Source organism: Myotis davidii, unplaced genomic scaffold, assembly GCF_000327345.1.
Source record: "Myotis davidii unplaced genomic scaffold, ASM32734v1 scaffold766, whole genome shotgun sequence".
In the NCBI taxonomy this organism is placed as follows: Eukaryota; Metazoa; Chordata; class Mammalia; order Chiroptera; family Vespertilionidae; genus Myotis; species Myotis davidii.
This window is the reverse complement of record NW_006296846.1, coordinates 240,034-257,251: the sequence shown is the minus strand read 5'-3', so window position 1 is coordinate 257,251 and position 17,218 is coordinate 240,034. Positions and strand designations below refer to the sequence as shown.

The 17,218-nt window shown below is 43.0% G+C and overlaps 2 protein-coding genes across 10 annotated transcripts in view; both read left to right on the top strand.

Moving 5' to 3' along the window:
• Positions 1-7,072, top strand: part of LOC102754460 (ceruloplasmin) — a 56,414-nt gene extending 49,342 nt beyond the window's left edge. For 2 of the 3 annotated variants that reach the window (XM_015569711.1, XM_006772580.2), the window contains 2 exons: positions 4,348-4,510; positions 6,934-7,072. In XM_015569711.1, the coding sequence (XP_015425197.1) occupies positions 4,348-4,506 (159 nt within the window). In that variant the 3' untranslated portion in view covers positions 4,507-4,510; positions 6,934-7,072. Of the gene's footprint in view, positions 1-4,347; positions 4,511-6,906 lie in introns of all 3 variants that reach the window. The other variant, XM_015569710.1, reaches the window with a different exon arrangement.
• Positions 7,073-12,914: 5,842 nt separating this feature from the next.
• Positions 12,915-17,218, top strand: part of CP (ceruloplasmin (ferroxidase)) — a 99,588-nt gene continuing 95,284 nt past the window's right edge. For 5 of the 7 annotated variants that reach the window (XM_006772578.2, XM_006772575.2, XM_015569705.1 and 2 more), the window contains exon 1: positions 12,915-13,310. In XM_006772578.2, the coding sequence (XP_006772641.1) occupies positions 13,165-13,310 (146 nt within the window). In that variant the 5' untranslated portion in view covers positions 12,915-13,164. The remainder of the gene's footprint in view (positions 13,311-17,218) is intronic. The other 2 variants (XM_015569707.1, XM_015569706.1) reach the window with 2 other exon arrangements.

Genomic DNA, 17,218 nt, shown 5'->3' with positions numbered 1-17,218 from the left:
CTGATTGGGGTTGGGAGCCAATGGCGGGGGGCGGGGGCTGGCCATGAGGAGGGGCTGTGGTCCGTGGGCTGGCTGGCCATGCCCCCAAATGGGGTGGAGGGTGCCAATGGGGACCAGTGTCTTGGGGGAGAAGCCATGGGTGGTTGGCCAGCCATCTCTGCCCCTGATGGGGAGGGGGCAATCTGAGGTGGGGCCTGGCAGGGGGAGGGGCTGCAAGAGATTGGCTGGCCGACCCTGCCCCCTATTGGGATGGGGGTTTGCGGTCAGAGGCAGGTAGCCATGGGAAGGGGCTGAAGGCCTATTGTGGTGGGGCAGCCTGACTGAGGGCAGGGCTGGCAGGGGTTCGGGGGAGGGAGAGGGTGTTTGGCTGGCCGGGCTACTCTTTTTTTATTTTTTTTTTTTTGGCAACTTTATGACTTTTATTTGTGGTGCCTGTATTATGTCTCAAAAATACCTTCTCCCCCTGCCCGGGACAGCATTGGAGAGGGGGCAGCAAAAAATAGAAGACGTCCCTCCCTATTGCACACAGACCCTATATACAGGCCCACCTGGCCCAGGCCAGTGGGATGCTTAGCACATTCTCGGATCCCTACTCAGAGGCTGGAGGGGTGACTGGTGGCAGCACATGTGAAAGGGGACCTCTGGGTGACCACTCTGGTCCTGGCTACTGGTCCTGGCACTTCCTGGTCCTCGGTTCCTTCCTGGTCCTGCCTGCAGCCCTGGTCCCCCTACTTGGCTCAGCCTCCTGTCTCCATGGCCTCAGATGGCCCCCTTGGCTCCTGGGGGTTCTGTCCTCCCCTCCCAGCCTGGAGGTCCAAAGGGGAGGTTATGGTTTCTCAGAGACTCCCTGGCAGCCCTGTCATTTGTGTTCACATAAGGGGAGGGATGAGTGTGACAGAAGCAGTTGTATAAATACCGGTGCAGGAGCAAGTCCTCCAGGGTCACTTGCACAGTTTGCTGATGATGTGGATCTGGGCCGAATTCTCTTCCTTGAGGTGCTGGTTGTCAGCCCAGAGGTTGGGCAGGCCCTTCAACTCCTCTTCCAGCCTTGCACTCCAGGGCCCTGCGCTCAAATCTCTCCAGCTCCAGGAGGGACTGCCTCTCTGCAAAGTGCTCCTGCCTGTGCGTGGTGTGCTCCAGCTCCACTTGAGTTGCACCAGCCGCAGTGTGGTCTACGTCAAGGCCTCAGGAAGTCTCTAGTTCTCAACACACAGCTTTGTGTAGAGCTTCCTGAAGCCTCCCTAGGGCTCTTCATATTGGGGCTGGGGTTCTGGGTTTAGGTCCTGCTGCCTCTGGAAGGGAAGGGCTGGATTCTGGGCTGATGTTGTCTGGCTTCACCTCCTCTCCCTTCGCAGGCCCTCTCCTCTCCTTGCCAACTCTGCAGTGCTCTCTGGAGGCCTATGGTCCTGTCCCTGCCCGTCAGGTGCCTCTACTTTCTGGGCAGGGCCATCAGAATTCTCAACCTCATGGACTTGGGGCTGCCGGGAAGGGTCCAGACTCTGTGCACCCTGCTCTTGATCTGGATAGGAGAGTCCGATCAGGGACACGCCAGCAGGTGGGAGGGGCTGCGAGGTTGGCCACTGACCACAACCCCTGATGAGCCAGTTTGCTGGCTACAGTGGGCATCATAGGTACCGGCCCAATCAGGGCCATCTTCTGTGGGTTTGTGTCTCCACTCGCCCTGGCCCCAGCAGCCCAGCGCTGTGGCTGCGCGGGGTTGGGGCTGGGGTCCGGACCCCCCTGCAGGCTTGTGTGTCCACCGGCTCCATGGCTTCCACCGGCACCGCCATCTTTGTGGCTACGGGTGCCGCCCTCTTTGTCGTGGAGTCACAGTTAATTTGCATATTACCTTTAGATCATTGTAAAATTGAGGACCAATTACATTTTATGTATTACACACCTCCAACATTTAATTTAAGCATTTGGCATAATGCAGTCCATCTTTTCCACACTGATAGAAGTTTCACATAAAGCTTTCTGAATTCTAGATGTGCTATGCTCATAGCTTCTTTAATGCTCAGGGCCTATCATAGAAATAAATTAAATGAGTACATGACTTAATTTACACAAAGTTTTACTGGTGTGTTGCTTTCTTTCCTATCCTTTAGTAACACATTTATTCCTGTTAAACTATTTGGGGGCTTAAAAACATTTTTATTGTAGGGAAGTTTATATAATAAAGTAGATAGAATAATATAATACACCCCTTTACCCATCACCCAGGTCCAACAATCATGACCTTTCTATACTTGCACCTATGCTTCCCATATATTTTAAGGAAAAGCCTAGATATTAGGATTGTTATTAATTTCATAATTGTGTTGGACTTTAAAAATTAGAACAAAAAAGCTATTTAAAATTTGGCTAAGTTCTCTACAGTATATTTGATGTTCAGTTCAGATCAGCTCAATTCAGCAAATGCCTCTGAAGTTTTTAGAGCTATGCCAAGTGTTGTGTGGAGATAAAAGGAAATCAAAGAGTTACCCTTCAAGGGCCACATCTATATAAGTGATTATATTAACAGGGGTCAGATTAAGTGGAATTTATAACAACATTTCTATAATGATAATTATAGCTAATCTTTATTTAGTACTGCCTATGTGCCAGATGCTATGCTTAATATTTTGCATGGATTTCTTATTGAACCCTAACAACTTCCCTATGAGATAGGGGAATAAAATAAAGGATTAACAAGATAAAGAACTTTCCTACAAACAGGAAGTGGTAGAAGTAGGATTTGAACTCCTGGATCTCATGCCAGCACCCCTCACTCTTAAACACTTCACAAAACTGCCTTTCTTAAACATGATCCTATTTATACCACAGAGCCTAGTCCACCACCTCTCCACTCTAGCCACTTGCACTGAACTCCTCACAGATGATCACAAGTAGTATTCTCCTTCCCTGGAGGTGGAATTTAATTAGTTCAGCATTGATACAGCTCCTGGGCTTTACTTCCTGGAACTCCTGGGGGGCAAAGAGCAGCCCTCCAGGGTTACTAACCTGGTCTTGGCACAAGCCAGCTAGTCATCTCCAGTTTGCTAAGGCTACAGTTGCTCTCGCTGCCAGGGCTCCAGGTACATATTGCCTTGGACAATTGTCAATTCTTAGTTAAAATTATTTCATATTGTGCTCTACATCTTAAAATGTATCTTGTCATCAATATTACTGTCACCTTAGCAAAACTGATTTTCCTCAATAGCAATGACTCAGGCTTGCACTTTGCATCCAATGGGGAATGGCTCCACCTTCCTCCTCGGTACCTTCCAACGTCTCCATGAGTCTTGAGAGCCTAAATTTCTTCTAGTCACCTCCAGCACTCATTTCCTGCTTCTGTTCATCTCCCTCACCTCTCACCTCCTGTGGCTGCTATTTTCTCATATCTCCTTGATTCTGATTCTCCTAAGCAACCACAAAATCAAGGCCATTGTGGGTCACAGACTTTTAGTGAAAATTTGAGGGTAAATAAAGGCTTTATTTTTTTTTCAATACTACACAGTAATGGCAAGCGCTTATTTGATATTAGACGCCCCATATCTTTAATTACCCCTTCACCATGCATCACTGAGAACTTCTGCCTCTCCTGCTTTTCACTGTCCTTCCTTCTCAGGACTTCTTTCCTGCATTCTTCCCCTCCAGAATCTCTTGACATCTCTTCTCTCTCCAAATTATTCTGGGCCCTATCTTGAGCTACTCTCTCCAATACATCCCTCATCTTCCACATGCTTGCTATTTTATTATGGAGAACAACTCATCTCCCTCTTAAATTCTCTTTCTAATCCATTTGGACCAGGACCTTGAGCTTCATCTTTCAAAATCAAAGTAGCCTACATACTTTGTGGTCTCTTAAATATCAAATTCTCTATTGGGAAGGGAAATTAACCATACAGGCCCTCAGCCCTCAGCCTCAATCCCTGGAAGGCAGATGGAGCTGCAGGAGCCAGGCGAGTTCCTTTCCGTCCCATAACCATGAGTTTTTCTGATTATATCCCTAGTTAGGAACATTTCAGTTAAAACCTTTGGGATGTGTGAAACCAGACGTTTTCTGAAATCTAGAGCATTCTTCTGTAGGAGATGCTGACAAGACATCTAACACCAACACTGACACAGAAACCCTTTTAGAGTGAGATGCTGTCCCTGTGGCCTATCACTGAAATTTTCTGGGACTTGCTCCTCCTCCAAACCCTCAGCTGTACTCAGAGGAGACATGCAGCAGCACATAGTGCTTTCCAATGTCATTTAACAAAGTCTATTAGAAGTGGGGAGTCATAGCAAATGGTATAATGTGTAAATGGCTGACTGATACCTTTTATAAGCTATTTAATGATGTTTTGTCTCCTTGTTGAGGATTCTGGACTGTATCGCTCCGACGTTTATGACCTTCCTCCTGGGGTCTATAAAACTGTAAAAATGTATACAAGAGATGTTGGAACCTGGTTATTTCATTGCCATGTTAGTAGTCACATTGATGCTGGAATGGAAAGCACTTACACTGTAATGAAATAAAAAGGTAAGCTAAATTAATTGGAAGTGATCATATTTAAATAAACTTAATGTTTACATAAAGATATCTAATCCACTGACCATGTATGTGATGTGACACACCACGCTTCCATTCAAAGATTATTGTTTTGAGATGACCAAGAAACTCTGGTTTTATTTTTAATCAAACTTGTGTAACTATTCCTGATCTAATAAAAGACACTCTGATAAATGTAATTTCCAGATTCATATAATAAATACATAAGGACAATTCATAGAACAGGAAATACAAATGACAATTGAACTTATAAAAATGTTTAACCTTCCTAATAATCAAATCATTTAAAAATAAGATTTAAACAACCATAAGATACCTTTTTGAATGAGGAAGCTATCAGTTTGGCAAAGATTTCATTTTTCAATTTTCCAATCAATAAATGTATATATTGCATATAATTTGAGGCAAGTATACAATGTTTCCACAGCTCTCAAGAAATATAAGATAATGATTCTAATTTTTTTCATATTCAAGTGACATTTTATTTCCTCTCATTCCTATCTTTTTCTCCATTTTATTAGCAACATCAGTATGAAAATAGTACCTTTGTTACTGTGATTTTCATCAGTTTCTTAGTTACTTAGGCTCTCCATGAAAGTCATTATCTTTTGGTGTTTTGATACAATAACTCTAATACTTGGACAAAATAATTTAACCAGGCAGTTGATCTCAGAAAATTATCAACCATGCCAAAAAACATTTATTGCCATGTTATTTCATGCTAATGGAAAACTGAAAACAAGCAAATCATCTACACTAAGTTTTGCTACACTTATCATCTAAAGTGCTAACATAAAAAATCATGTCTTAAATTTGAATGGAAAAATGCTTACGATATAATATTGAGTGATAAAAAGTCTACAAAATAGTATTTGAAATATTATTCAAATTCTCTCTACATATTACATATATATTATATGTCATCTGTGCTGATATAAGGGTAATATGCTAATTAGACTGGACATCTTCGGACAAAGCCACGGTTGTGGGGGCCGAGGCAGAGGCAGTTAGAGGTGATCAGGCCGGCAGGGGAGGGCAGTTAGTGGGCGATCAGGCTGGCAGGGGAGGGCAGTTAGGGGGCAATCAGGCCAGCAGGGAAGGGCAGTTAAGGGGTGATCAGGCTGCCAGGCAGAGGTGGTTGGGGGCGATGAGGCAGGGAGGCAGGCGAGCAGTTAGGAGCCAGAGGTCCCAGACTGTGAGAGGGATGTTCGACTGCAGTCTGACATCCCTTGAGGAGTGCTGGATTGGAGAGGATGCAGGCCAAGCTAAGGGACCCCCCTCCCCCCGTGAATGTATTTTGTGCACCAGGCCTCTAGTATATGTGTAAGACTGAATAGAAATTACTGAAATATTAATGGTGACTCTAAATGGCAAAATTATGAGAGAGGTTTATTTTTTTATTGTACTTTTTCATTTCTTTCAAGGTTACCTTAACATTTAAATTATTTTTAAAATCAGGAAAACTATTAAATACTAGAGGCCCAGTGCATGAAATTTGTGCACTGGGAGGGGGGTCCCTCAGCCCAGCCTGTACCCTCTCACAGTCTGGGAACCCCACGATTGATCACCCCGCAGAGGGAGGCCCTGTCCACCCACCACAGCCCACCGGTCAGTGGCCTGGGCCTCCCTCTGCGGGGCAATCATGGGGCGATGGCGTGCCCCCCGACCAATCGCATTGCACCCACCTTGGCTGGCCTGACACCAGTGGGTGTCATAACGTGGTCGTCCGGACAGTCGTTCTGCTGTTTGGCTGTTTGGTCGATTTGCATATTATGCTTTTATTATTATAGATATATATAACATCCTATTCTAAGTATGTTGTGCAGCTCTCGAGTTCTGTGGATGTTTTCCCTGTGGGCACCTTGTGGGACTAAAGGCACAGAGCAGCTGAAGTGGGAAGGAGGTGCAGGAGGACAGTGCCTCAAAAATCCTTTCTGAGTATAAGGACCACATTTCTCACAAAACCACAAACTTACTAGCCTAAAATATAATTTTACCTACAGCATCATGTCAACACCATTAATGATATATTACTAATACAAGTATAATAATCATTACTTATTCCTATAATTAATCATACTCATTCCTAGTAAAAGAGACTTGGGTGTGGTGTCCAAGATCTAAATCCCCATTTATAGCATTGTTTCTTGGGGAAACATTTCAATTAACATAAAGCCAAACCTGGCTCATTCTACAGGATTTCTGTCCACATGAAAGAGTGACAGCAATGTTGCTTCTGATTTCATGGCTAAGCTGTCTTGTTGCACAAACAATGGTAATTCTTTTAAGGATTTTCTTAAGACATATAAACTTTCTAGTTTTTCCTTAAAGATATGTAACTATTTTACTTCAATATTCCAACTTAGATCTTCTTGAAACTTTCTTTTCGACAGCAAAAATATCTCCCTGAAGTCAGAAGTCCAGCTGCAGAGGAAAAAGCTCCAGAGATGAAGGAGTCCAAGAGGGCTGGCTGGAGACTTTGATGGCAGTGTACCAGGAAAACTAGCTTGAAATAAAAGTTTTGTTGGTAAATTCTGTGTGTGAGCTGCCTCTTCTTTCTGTAAATTGTGTCACAGGAATAGAATCTGTGAAGTTGAAACAAAACTTTTAATAAATGCAGTGGGAGTGGGTCAAAGGGATAAAGAGATCAGCTCAAACTGAAGTCTAGCTCAGAGAGAAAAAAATACACAATCCAGGACTTTCCCATAAACTGCAACATTTGCAAACCTTGAGAAGAATGAAATTATCATAGCATGGATAAGCATTTAAATCAGTCTCTAAAATGCACATCCATATATGAAAGACTCAAGGTTATAAAATGTGTGCCAATTTTCTAGAAGCAAAATAGGACTCATGCTATGACTTTGTATTTAGCAATATTAACAGTTGGGATGTGTCCTATATAAGTAACAGGAAAAAAAAAAAAACCAAGAAGGAATTATCAATGGTGTGTATTTCAAATTTTTTTTTTAATTAGGAGATAGGTGGCTGCCAGGGTTGGTTCAACAACTTGATGATGTGAGGGCAAGTGTCTCCAATTCCCTTGGCCTTTCCCTCATGACTATTGTCTCATGGTTGCAAGATGGTTGCTACAGCTCCAGATATTACATCCAGGTTGAAGGCAGAAAAGAAGGGGGGGAAAGTAGTACTAAATCACATCTTTTATCAGGAAAACATCAAGTCTGCTGAGGAGCTCTAGCAAACTTCTGCTGATGTCTCATTGGTCAAACCCTTAATATTTGGCTACTTCAAGGAAGGCTTGAAAAGAACTTTTGTAACCTCTATAGTGGAAATAACTGGGAGAAGGAGTTGGAAATGTCTTGTGGGTTGGTTAACAAACAGCATATGCCTTAGACAGTAAGTAAGAATATTTCAAATCGGGAGTTAGTTAAACAAAAAGTTCAACCTAAAGTTGAAACCAGCCCTGGCCAGTGTGGTTCAGTTGGTTGGGTGTCATCCTGTGCACTGAAAGGTTGCTAATAAATTAAGAATTAAATAAAAATTGAGCCGAAACCGGTTTGGCTCAGTGGATAGAGCGTCAGCCTGCAGACTGAAAGGTCCCAGGTTCGATTCCGGTCAAGGGCATGTACCTGGGTTGCGGGCACATCCTCCTGGGGATGTGCAGGAGGCGGCTTATCGATGTTTCTCTCTCATCGATGTTTCTGACTCTCTATCGCTCTCCCTTCCTCTCTGTAAAAAATCAATAAAATATATTTTTTTAAAAATTGAAACCAAAGTCAGACTTTTCATTCTTTTTACTTTTTTAACTTCTTAACTTTGTGACACATGAATTCCTGGAGTATTATCAAGGAAATCCCTGACATCATATCATTTCACCCCAAAAATACATCAATATGTATCTCCAGAAGAGGACTTTTAAAAATTAATATACTAATAATTCTATTAGCTATGTGACAAGCACTATGCTAAGTGCCTGGGATTCAATACAAAACAAGGCATAATCATTGGCCCTAAGGAGGCCCAGTCTAACTAAGGAGACAGACACATAAACAGATAATACTGATATGAAATTATCAATCATGTTTTTAATATTTTATGATGCTTTGGCAGGCCTTGCTATCTAGGGAGAGACTGCCCCTCCCAGACTAGTTAATTCCTAGAGAGAGTTAACCACCTGTAGGTAAAACAGGCTTTCATATGCTAATCAACCAATCAAAAGTCCATACCCCCTGCCCTGGCTGAGTGGGTCAATTGGTTGACGCTTCATCGAGTATAACAAAAGTTTGCGGGTTTGATACCTGGTCAGGGCATATACCTAGGTTGCAGGTTCAGTCCTCAGCTGGGATGCATACAGGAGGCAGCTGACTGACGTTTCTCTTTCACATCAATGTTTCTCTCTTCCTTCCTCTCTCTCTCTCAGATCAATGAAAACATATCATCGGGTGAGGATTTTTTTTAAAAAAAGTCCATACCCCCAACTGCCTCCTTTATCTAACTCTCACACACCAAGCTAGTATTTCCCCTACCCTAATCAACCAAAGCCAAAAACCAGACAACTAGAGACAGTTCCAGTGCCCCCAAACCTGCTGGAATTATTATTATTATGTTGTTGTTGTTGTTAATCCTCACCCAAGGATATTTTTTCCATTGATTTTTAGAGAGAGCGAAGGGAGGAGGATGAAGAGAGGGGAAGAGAGAGAGAGAGAGAGAGAGAGAGAGAGAGAGAGAGGAGAGAGAGAGAGGGAGAGAGGAAGAAAGATGTGAGGAGACACATTGATTGCTTACCTCCCATACATGCCCTAACCAGGGCCGGAATTGAACCTGTGACCCTTTGGTGCATGGGCCAATGCTCTAACTATTGGGTAACACTGGCCAGAGCTGGAATTACTAAAACTAGCCAATCCTAACTGTGTTTACTCTTCCCTGCCTAGCCTTTCTTGCAGAAACCCCAATAAAATTGGTGGCCTTTGCATCCCGCTGGCTTCTACTTCTGCCTCCTAAAAAAAATCTGATGCTTCCTCATGTGGCCCTGCATGACATGTGTGCCTCTTCTTTCTAGGAAAACTGCAAGTGACAATAATAGTTTTGGCCTCTTCATGTCATCACTCAGTCACCTTTTATAAATTAAGGCCTGGCACAAATCAAAGTGCTAAGTGCTATGCAGAGTGGACTATCCCAGAATAGTGGTATAGAAGCAAGAGGTGATGAGGTTAGGGATGACAAGGGAGGAAAGTCACACATTGAAGTTCTATGCAATCAATCTTCAGGTATAAGTTAGTCTTTAATCTTTTGTAAAAATAATTCTAGTATTGTATTTCTTTTCCATTGTTAATACATCATATGCTTTGATTTCCACTTCATTCAAGATTGTGAGAGAACAAAATTGAAGATGTAATTGGAATCCATATTCCATTTTTTTTAAAATCCCCTTTCCCATAGAACTATAGATGTCAACACTAGCAGGCTGTCTTTGGCTGAGTTAGAGTTTGAGCTTCCTCTTTTCCAGTGCTTGTGACCTCTCTGCATGCCAGGAAATGATGAGTAAGGCCTTGACCCATTCATGGGCAACCAAAGGGGTGGAGATAATGATGACATTATCTGTGTCATCATTCTCTAAATAATCATGAACTGGACAGTCGCATTGTGCAAGGTCAATTCAGTGGATTCATTATCAAAGTTCTATACATGACCACACTCACCCCTAATTACAGTTACACAATTTTCTGTGAAAAAGATAGCAATGTGGTGATCTGACTGGCCCTGGACAAAATGACCTGCTATTTCATACTAGTGTCTCCCTCTCACAAAGGGAAAGACAGTCCTTACTGGTTTGTTCTTAATAATTCTGATGTTGTGGAGGAGGAATAATGGAGGTAATTTGCATCTTGCCCAACAGAAATAAAGCTGATATTCTGTAAGGACGACTGCTTCTTTGATTTTAACCATTATCAACTCCAGAATCTTGATTGCTAAATGCAGATAAATCTCGCCTATACCAGGAATCTTTAAGATGACAAGAAAAAAAATTGTGGACAATGATTAAAACATGTGCTATGTAACCCAGGTTACTAAACTGTTAACTTAAGCATATAGTAATTATTTATAACAAACCTGGGGCTCTGAGGTAAAGACCCGACAGACAGCTAAGAGGTTGGCTGTTGGTCTAATCTAGATTCCTCTCCTCTATTATTTCTTGCAATGCTATGAGTCCCTGAGCTGCTCCTGGTGGCTCCTGCCTTCTATGCCGGTTGTGAGCATTGTTTTGAACGCAGAATTCTCAACAGCAACATCGTTCAAAATTCACCTTTAGGTACTAACTCTGGACTCACCATAAAGAGGTTTGTAATGTTGAAGGTGGCCTTTCCTTTAGGGCAGTGGTTGGCAAACTGCAGCTCGAGAGCCACATGCAGCTCTTTGGCCCCTTGAGTGTGGCCACGAAGTTTCAATCACACTGTACGTGCACACCCGCATGTAGTATTTTGTGGAAGAGCCACACTCAAGGGGCAGCAGTTTGCTGACCACTGCTTTAGGGAAAATGACCTTTAGGCCACTTCACAATGGACATTCACTTGCTTAGACCACATTCCACTTGCTAAGACCATTATCTCTCCCCTCCAGATTTTCCCAGAATCCACACCTGCACAGAGAATTCTCCACCCAGAAAAAGCCCATCTAGAGTCCTTTAAAAACCTCTGACTCCCCATCTTTGGGTGCGGGAGCCATTTTGGGGCTCAGCCCATCTGGGTTTCCACATGACCTAATAAATTCCTAATTCTTTACCCTTTTGGCCTCATGCATTTCTCCTTCAGAGACCCTAACAGTGAGGGAGCTGCACATGTACATCCTGAAGCCCTCGGGCACAATCCGAGCAGTCATTAGGGCAGAATCTGATGGAAGGAGTGACTGCAGGGATTGTAGCTATGCACAGATCACCATCCTTTCTACCCACAGTGTTGAGCTGGAGCATAGAGAATGGGAAAGGAGGTGCCCAGAAATCTGCTGGCTCAAACAAGTGGTTCCGTGCCAATTTGCAACAAGTACCCCATCCCTCTGGACTGCTGGAAGATGCCTTGTCTGTGTGGACCAACTTTTAATTTAATTTTATTTTCAAATTCTTATTGATTTATTGAGGTGACATTGGTTAATAAAATTACATAGATTTCAAGTGTACAATTCTATATTTTTAAGAACAGCATCTTGCAAGGCACAGAGCTTGACCAGTGAAGTTTGGGCAAGATTTTGGCCCCATTCAATTTTGGCCTCTTTCAGTGGGCAGGACATTCTGGGTGGTACTGTGACTCAGTTTTCTGTATCAGAACATTAGTTAAGATGATTACTAGCTGGTGAACAGAAATCCACACTATGTACCTTAACAAGGATCATTTCAATGGGTTTACAAAAGGCCTCTGAGATTTTACAGATGAGGAAACTGAGGCTCTGATAAGTATCTTGCCCGAGGTCAAAGTGGTTCCCATCAGATTTTTATCTTCATCCTGCTGTTTTCATTATTCTTCCCCGATTTACTTTTCTCCATAACCCTTGCCGCTAATTCTCGGTCTTTCACTCTTTATTTGTATACTATCCATCTCTGTCAAGTGCAATGTAAGTTGAGAAAGGTAGAGGTTCACTGTTTTGTCCCCGGTGCTTAGCAATGGCCTGCACAGCAATGCTAATTGAATGAATTGTTTGAACACCAGGGTACTTTCTCTTATCCCAATCTCTTTACACAACTTTTGGCAAATACTCCCACTGCTGTATTCTAGAGGCAAAGGTTATATCAGCACAAAATGTGCACTGTTATGTTCAGGATTCTCTTCAGCTAAGAAAAAAAAACTACCTTATATTTTAAGACAAATATGACATGACAAAAGACAGGATATTTTTTTTAAAGTATTTACCCCAAAATTCATGTCCATGTCAAAGACAGAAATCCCACATTAGTAAACTGGGCACTTTCTAGTATTTACTAAGACCAACCTTCACTTTTGAAGACAGGTTGATTTATGTCTGATTTCTTTGATGATCAAACAGAATTATCAAGCCCATTATGCTCTGACACTGATTGTTGACAGCAATACAGAGTAATCTGTAAACTTTCTATGTAGATATGTCCAGAGCCTACAAAATAGACAAATCCTTCAAAATAAATTTTTTAGTTTTGGTTACTTAAATTTGGCATGATAAAGATCATATTTCATATCATAAAGTTGCAATTAAGTATTGTTAGGCTTTTCAAAAGTAAAGAGCACATGTTTTGATCCACTTTGCATACTTTTCATCCTGGTTGATGAAAAGTGCAGAGTGCTCAGGGCATTGTACTGTGGTGCCTTGTGGAGGAACAAAAGGAGCATTTAGAGGTGATCTCTGCCCTCCTGGAATTTACACAGTGAGTGGAAGAGGCACAGACTTACGCACACTCTAGTCCCCCAGCAATAGCTGTTGACTTTTTATGTGTAATCAGAGAAGCTTGGCAATGGAAAACAATTTTTTTCTGGGTTTACGAGAACTGAACGAAAGTGGAAAATGTTATTTGCTTTAACGAAACACTTTACTCTTACGCAACATTAAATTGTGTCAATCAAGCAAATGAAGGGAGAAGCCTTACTTATAAAAGTGCCTGCTCCTGGTTTCACTTCACTACTTCGGGCTCCAAGAGAGAAAAAATGAAGACTTTGTTGCTGGGTATTTTTCTTTTTTTACATAGTACCACAGCCAGGGCAAAAGAAAAGCATTATTACATTGGAATTATTGAAACAACTTGGAATTATGCCTCTGACAATGGGGAAAGGAAACTTATTTCCGTTGACACGTAAGTCACTATTTTTATTGCTAATTATCCATTTAAAAATAAAGCCAATAAGATGAAATATTTATTTAATTTGTTATATACAGAAACTGAAAAATGTGGACTTAAAACCCAAGACACTTAATAAATGTCCTTGAAATTCTTGGGTTGTTTGTTTGTTTTGTTTGTTTTGAGAGTCTGCCCTACTCACACCCCTTGGTCCTGGGAGCTGCAGGCTTCTTAGGACCTCCACAGGTTGTTATTGCATCTCCCATCAGTCTTCTTGTTTGTTTATGCAGACATTCGTGAATTTAAATAATGACTGTACCATGTTATGTTTATTATACACCATTTATTGATTATCAGTGGTAAGGATAAAATTTTTCATGCTTTAAAAACATCATTTATAGAAATAAAATACAAGTTTAACAAATACGACTGTGCCTAATATTTCTTGGATGACTGGACAGTTAACTGATCTCTCTCAGCTTCAGCATCCTAATCTGTAAGATGGAGAAAACAAGAAAACCTAAAAAGGTTGTTTGAAGAGTGGGTGCTTATAGAGTTCTCAATACTATAGTGCTTGGTACATGATACAGGTGCAAAAATATTGATTATGATATTTTTGCACCTGGATCATGTGAAAAACTCTTATGTACTTAACTGTGTTTATGTTTCAGTTGAAAGCCCTCTTATTTCCAGCAGTAGTTACCATACACAAAAACAAGAGTATAGTTCTCCTTGAAGTTTGTGTAATGGAAGTTTACTTGTGCTAAGGTCCTCACTTTTTTTTTTAATCCTCACCCAAGGATATGTTTTCTCTTGATTCTAGAGAGAGAGGAAGGGAGAGAGAGAGAGAGAAATATCAATGTGAGAGAGAAGCATCGATCGGTTGCCTCCTGGGAATTGAACCTGAAACCTGGGTATGTGCCCTGACTGGAAATTGAACCCAAGACCCTTCAGTGCTCAAGAGGATGCTCTAACCAACTGAGCCTCACCAGCTAGGACTAAGGTCCTCACTTTTAATAATGCTAATAAACATTTGCCACCAAATTGAAATATTGCATTGAAAGGCAATGTTCAATACATTTTAAAAAGTATTTTAATGGTAATAAAGCACATATTATTCCAATGATCATCAGATTGATCTAGGATTGTATCTTTAAAAAATGCGATTTGGCTCAGTGGATAGAGCGTCGGCCCTTGGACTGAAAGATCAGTGTTCAATTCCAGTCAAGGGCACATCCCTCGGTTGCAGGCTCAATCCCTGCAGGAGGCAACCAATGTGTCTCTCTCACATTGATGTTTCTCTCTCTCTCTCTCTCGCTGTCTTTCCCCACTCCCACTCTCTAGAAATCAATGGAAAAATATCGTTGGGTGAGGATTAATTTCATAATTGTTCCCTGTTGATGGGCATATACTATTCTTATTAATTTTATATATGTTTGAAATTTTTCACAGTAAAAAATAAATGCACAGATGATAATACTATTGTTATAATTAATTTAATAATATACAGTAAGGATAGTTTCTGGCCTAAAAATAACTCATCCTATATAATAAAAGCCTAAGATGCAAATCAACTGAAAGGCAGAATGAGGGGTGGAAGGACCATCACTATTATGTGCACTGACCACCAGGAGGCAGACGCTCAATGCACAAGCTGCCCCCAGCCTGCAGGCCCCAGCCTAGCCAAGGCAGGTGCCAGTGGGGGGGCCAATCACCCCACCAGTCGCCCCACGAATCAGCCTGCATTGCTGGCCAGACCTAGGTGCCCTACCCATGTATGAATTTCATGCATCAGGCCTCTAGTTGTAAATAAAACTAATACATCTTGCAATTATTTTTTTAAACCTGGTTTTGAGGTAGTTTCTCTTCTTAAGAGTATGACATATTTTCAAGGTTTCACCAAAACCATTGTTTTATATGGATTCAGTATTATTTCCTCCGATTAAAAATAATGTAAATCATATGCATTTGGGGGGAAAACCAGGCACATAAAAAAAAAATCAAATACATTTGTAAAAAAGGTACTTTCCTGCTCCATATTCCCAACCACCATCCTTTTCCCATTATCTATAATAATAAAAGGCCAAAAGCATGACGATAGGAACGACCAATGACCGGTCGCCCACTGGTCCAGCCCCTCCCCTCCCCCCGCTGGCAGTGCGCAGCGGCGCCCGCGCCAGGCTGAGGCAGGAGAGTGCCTCCCGCACCCCACCGGCTTCTCAGACCCTGGCGTCCAGGCCATGGATGCCAGCGCTTTGTTAACTGCCACAATTCTGCAGGCCCGTTTTGCACGCCTCACCTACACGGCCGGGCCGGTTTCTTCGCCTACTCTCAACCCCCGCTGCCCGCTGCTCAGACACCCAGACGCTCCTCCCGCCCCCGAGGGTCCAGCAGCCTCTGCAGCGCCTGAGCCCGCGACCCGCCCCTGGGAGGGAGGGTGCGGGCCAGGGACCCACAGCCCCACCCCCGCAATGTCCCACCCAGCGGTGGGGGCGGGGCAGCCTCCCTCCTCTCCAGGCCCCCAGCGCAGAGGCTGGGGTGCATCTCCACCCCCAACACCTCCGAAACCCTGGGAAGAAGTGCTAACCGCCTGGCCCGGACCGCGCCTCAGACTCCCTATCCTCGCGAGCCCGCACCCGGCCTCGCCAGCGGCTGCAGCTCCCCTCAGCCATATAGCCGCCGGCCCAGGAGGAGGGGAGGGGAGGAGGGAAGCTGCTGCTGCGAGTCCGCTGGGTTCAGCCGACGGGTCCAAAAGCTCCCCCTCCCCGTGTGCCTCCCGCCCCCGCCTCTGCCTAGGGGTCTCCGTCCCTGACGCGTTGGCAGGGTTGCCGCCCTCTTGGGAAGGTCTGCGCCCAGCTGACTGCCAAGGCCTCAGGCCGGAGACGCCCGCGGTCGCCATGACAAAGAGGTCATGGAGGGTCAAGACACCGCCTCTGGTTGAAGCAGGTGCTGTGGGAGCGAAGGGATCTAAGAAATGGTTATGTCCAACAGCCATCTAACTCCACACGTGGTGTGCGCATTAGTCATTGCTCCAGCCAAATTTAGTATTGGTGTGCCCCATTTTAAGCAGACCCCCCAAATAGACTTACCACGTTGATAAATTCACTTTAATACAGAAAGAATGCACAAACATTCTTGAAATAAGCAAAATACTTTGCACCTCATAGCACAAAACGTTGAAATATCACTTAAAATAATCTCTATGAGTAAAGGGAATTGATATTAGCAAAATAAAATATACCCAATTCAAAATGTCATTCAGAAATGCATCTACTATGTAAAATCAAAATATGGGATCTAGGGTTTGGAAAAGGCAACTTGACTCCGCTCTACCTGCTCATCCCTCCAGCCTTATGCTCTGCACAAAAGTCTCAAAGAGGTGGAGCAGAAGGAAAAGTAATGCCTCATGGCACTGAAATTTATCAGTTTCTTCAACAATATTTGTAAAAGTTGTATTAACTTTGTGCCTGTATTATAGAAACACAATAAGCTCTGTCCCTATGTTCAATCAAAGGGCTTAAGTCTCTGTGAGTTCCCGGTAAGGTAAACCCGTAAACAGCCAAAGAAGGAGCAGGTTCCAATACAATTCTTACTATAAAAATTACTGAGTAAAAAACTGTCCTCACTCTCCCTCTAGATCTAGAACAAGAATTAAAAGGACAAATAAATATAATGAATGAATCCGAGCTCCTTTGGGGACCCCAACCCTCAGGGACTAACACAGGTTTTGTGAGGCCTAAAGTTTACTGAACCTGAAGGACTAATTTTAGGCAGGGGTGGATTTCCTATATAATAAAAGACAAAAAGGGTAACTGACCGTACCTTCGCTACGCTTCCCATTGGCTAATCAGGGTGATATGCAAATTAACTGCCAAGAAAGATGGTGGTTAACTGCCAACAAAGATGGCAGGTAATTTGTAAGC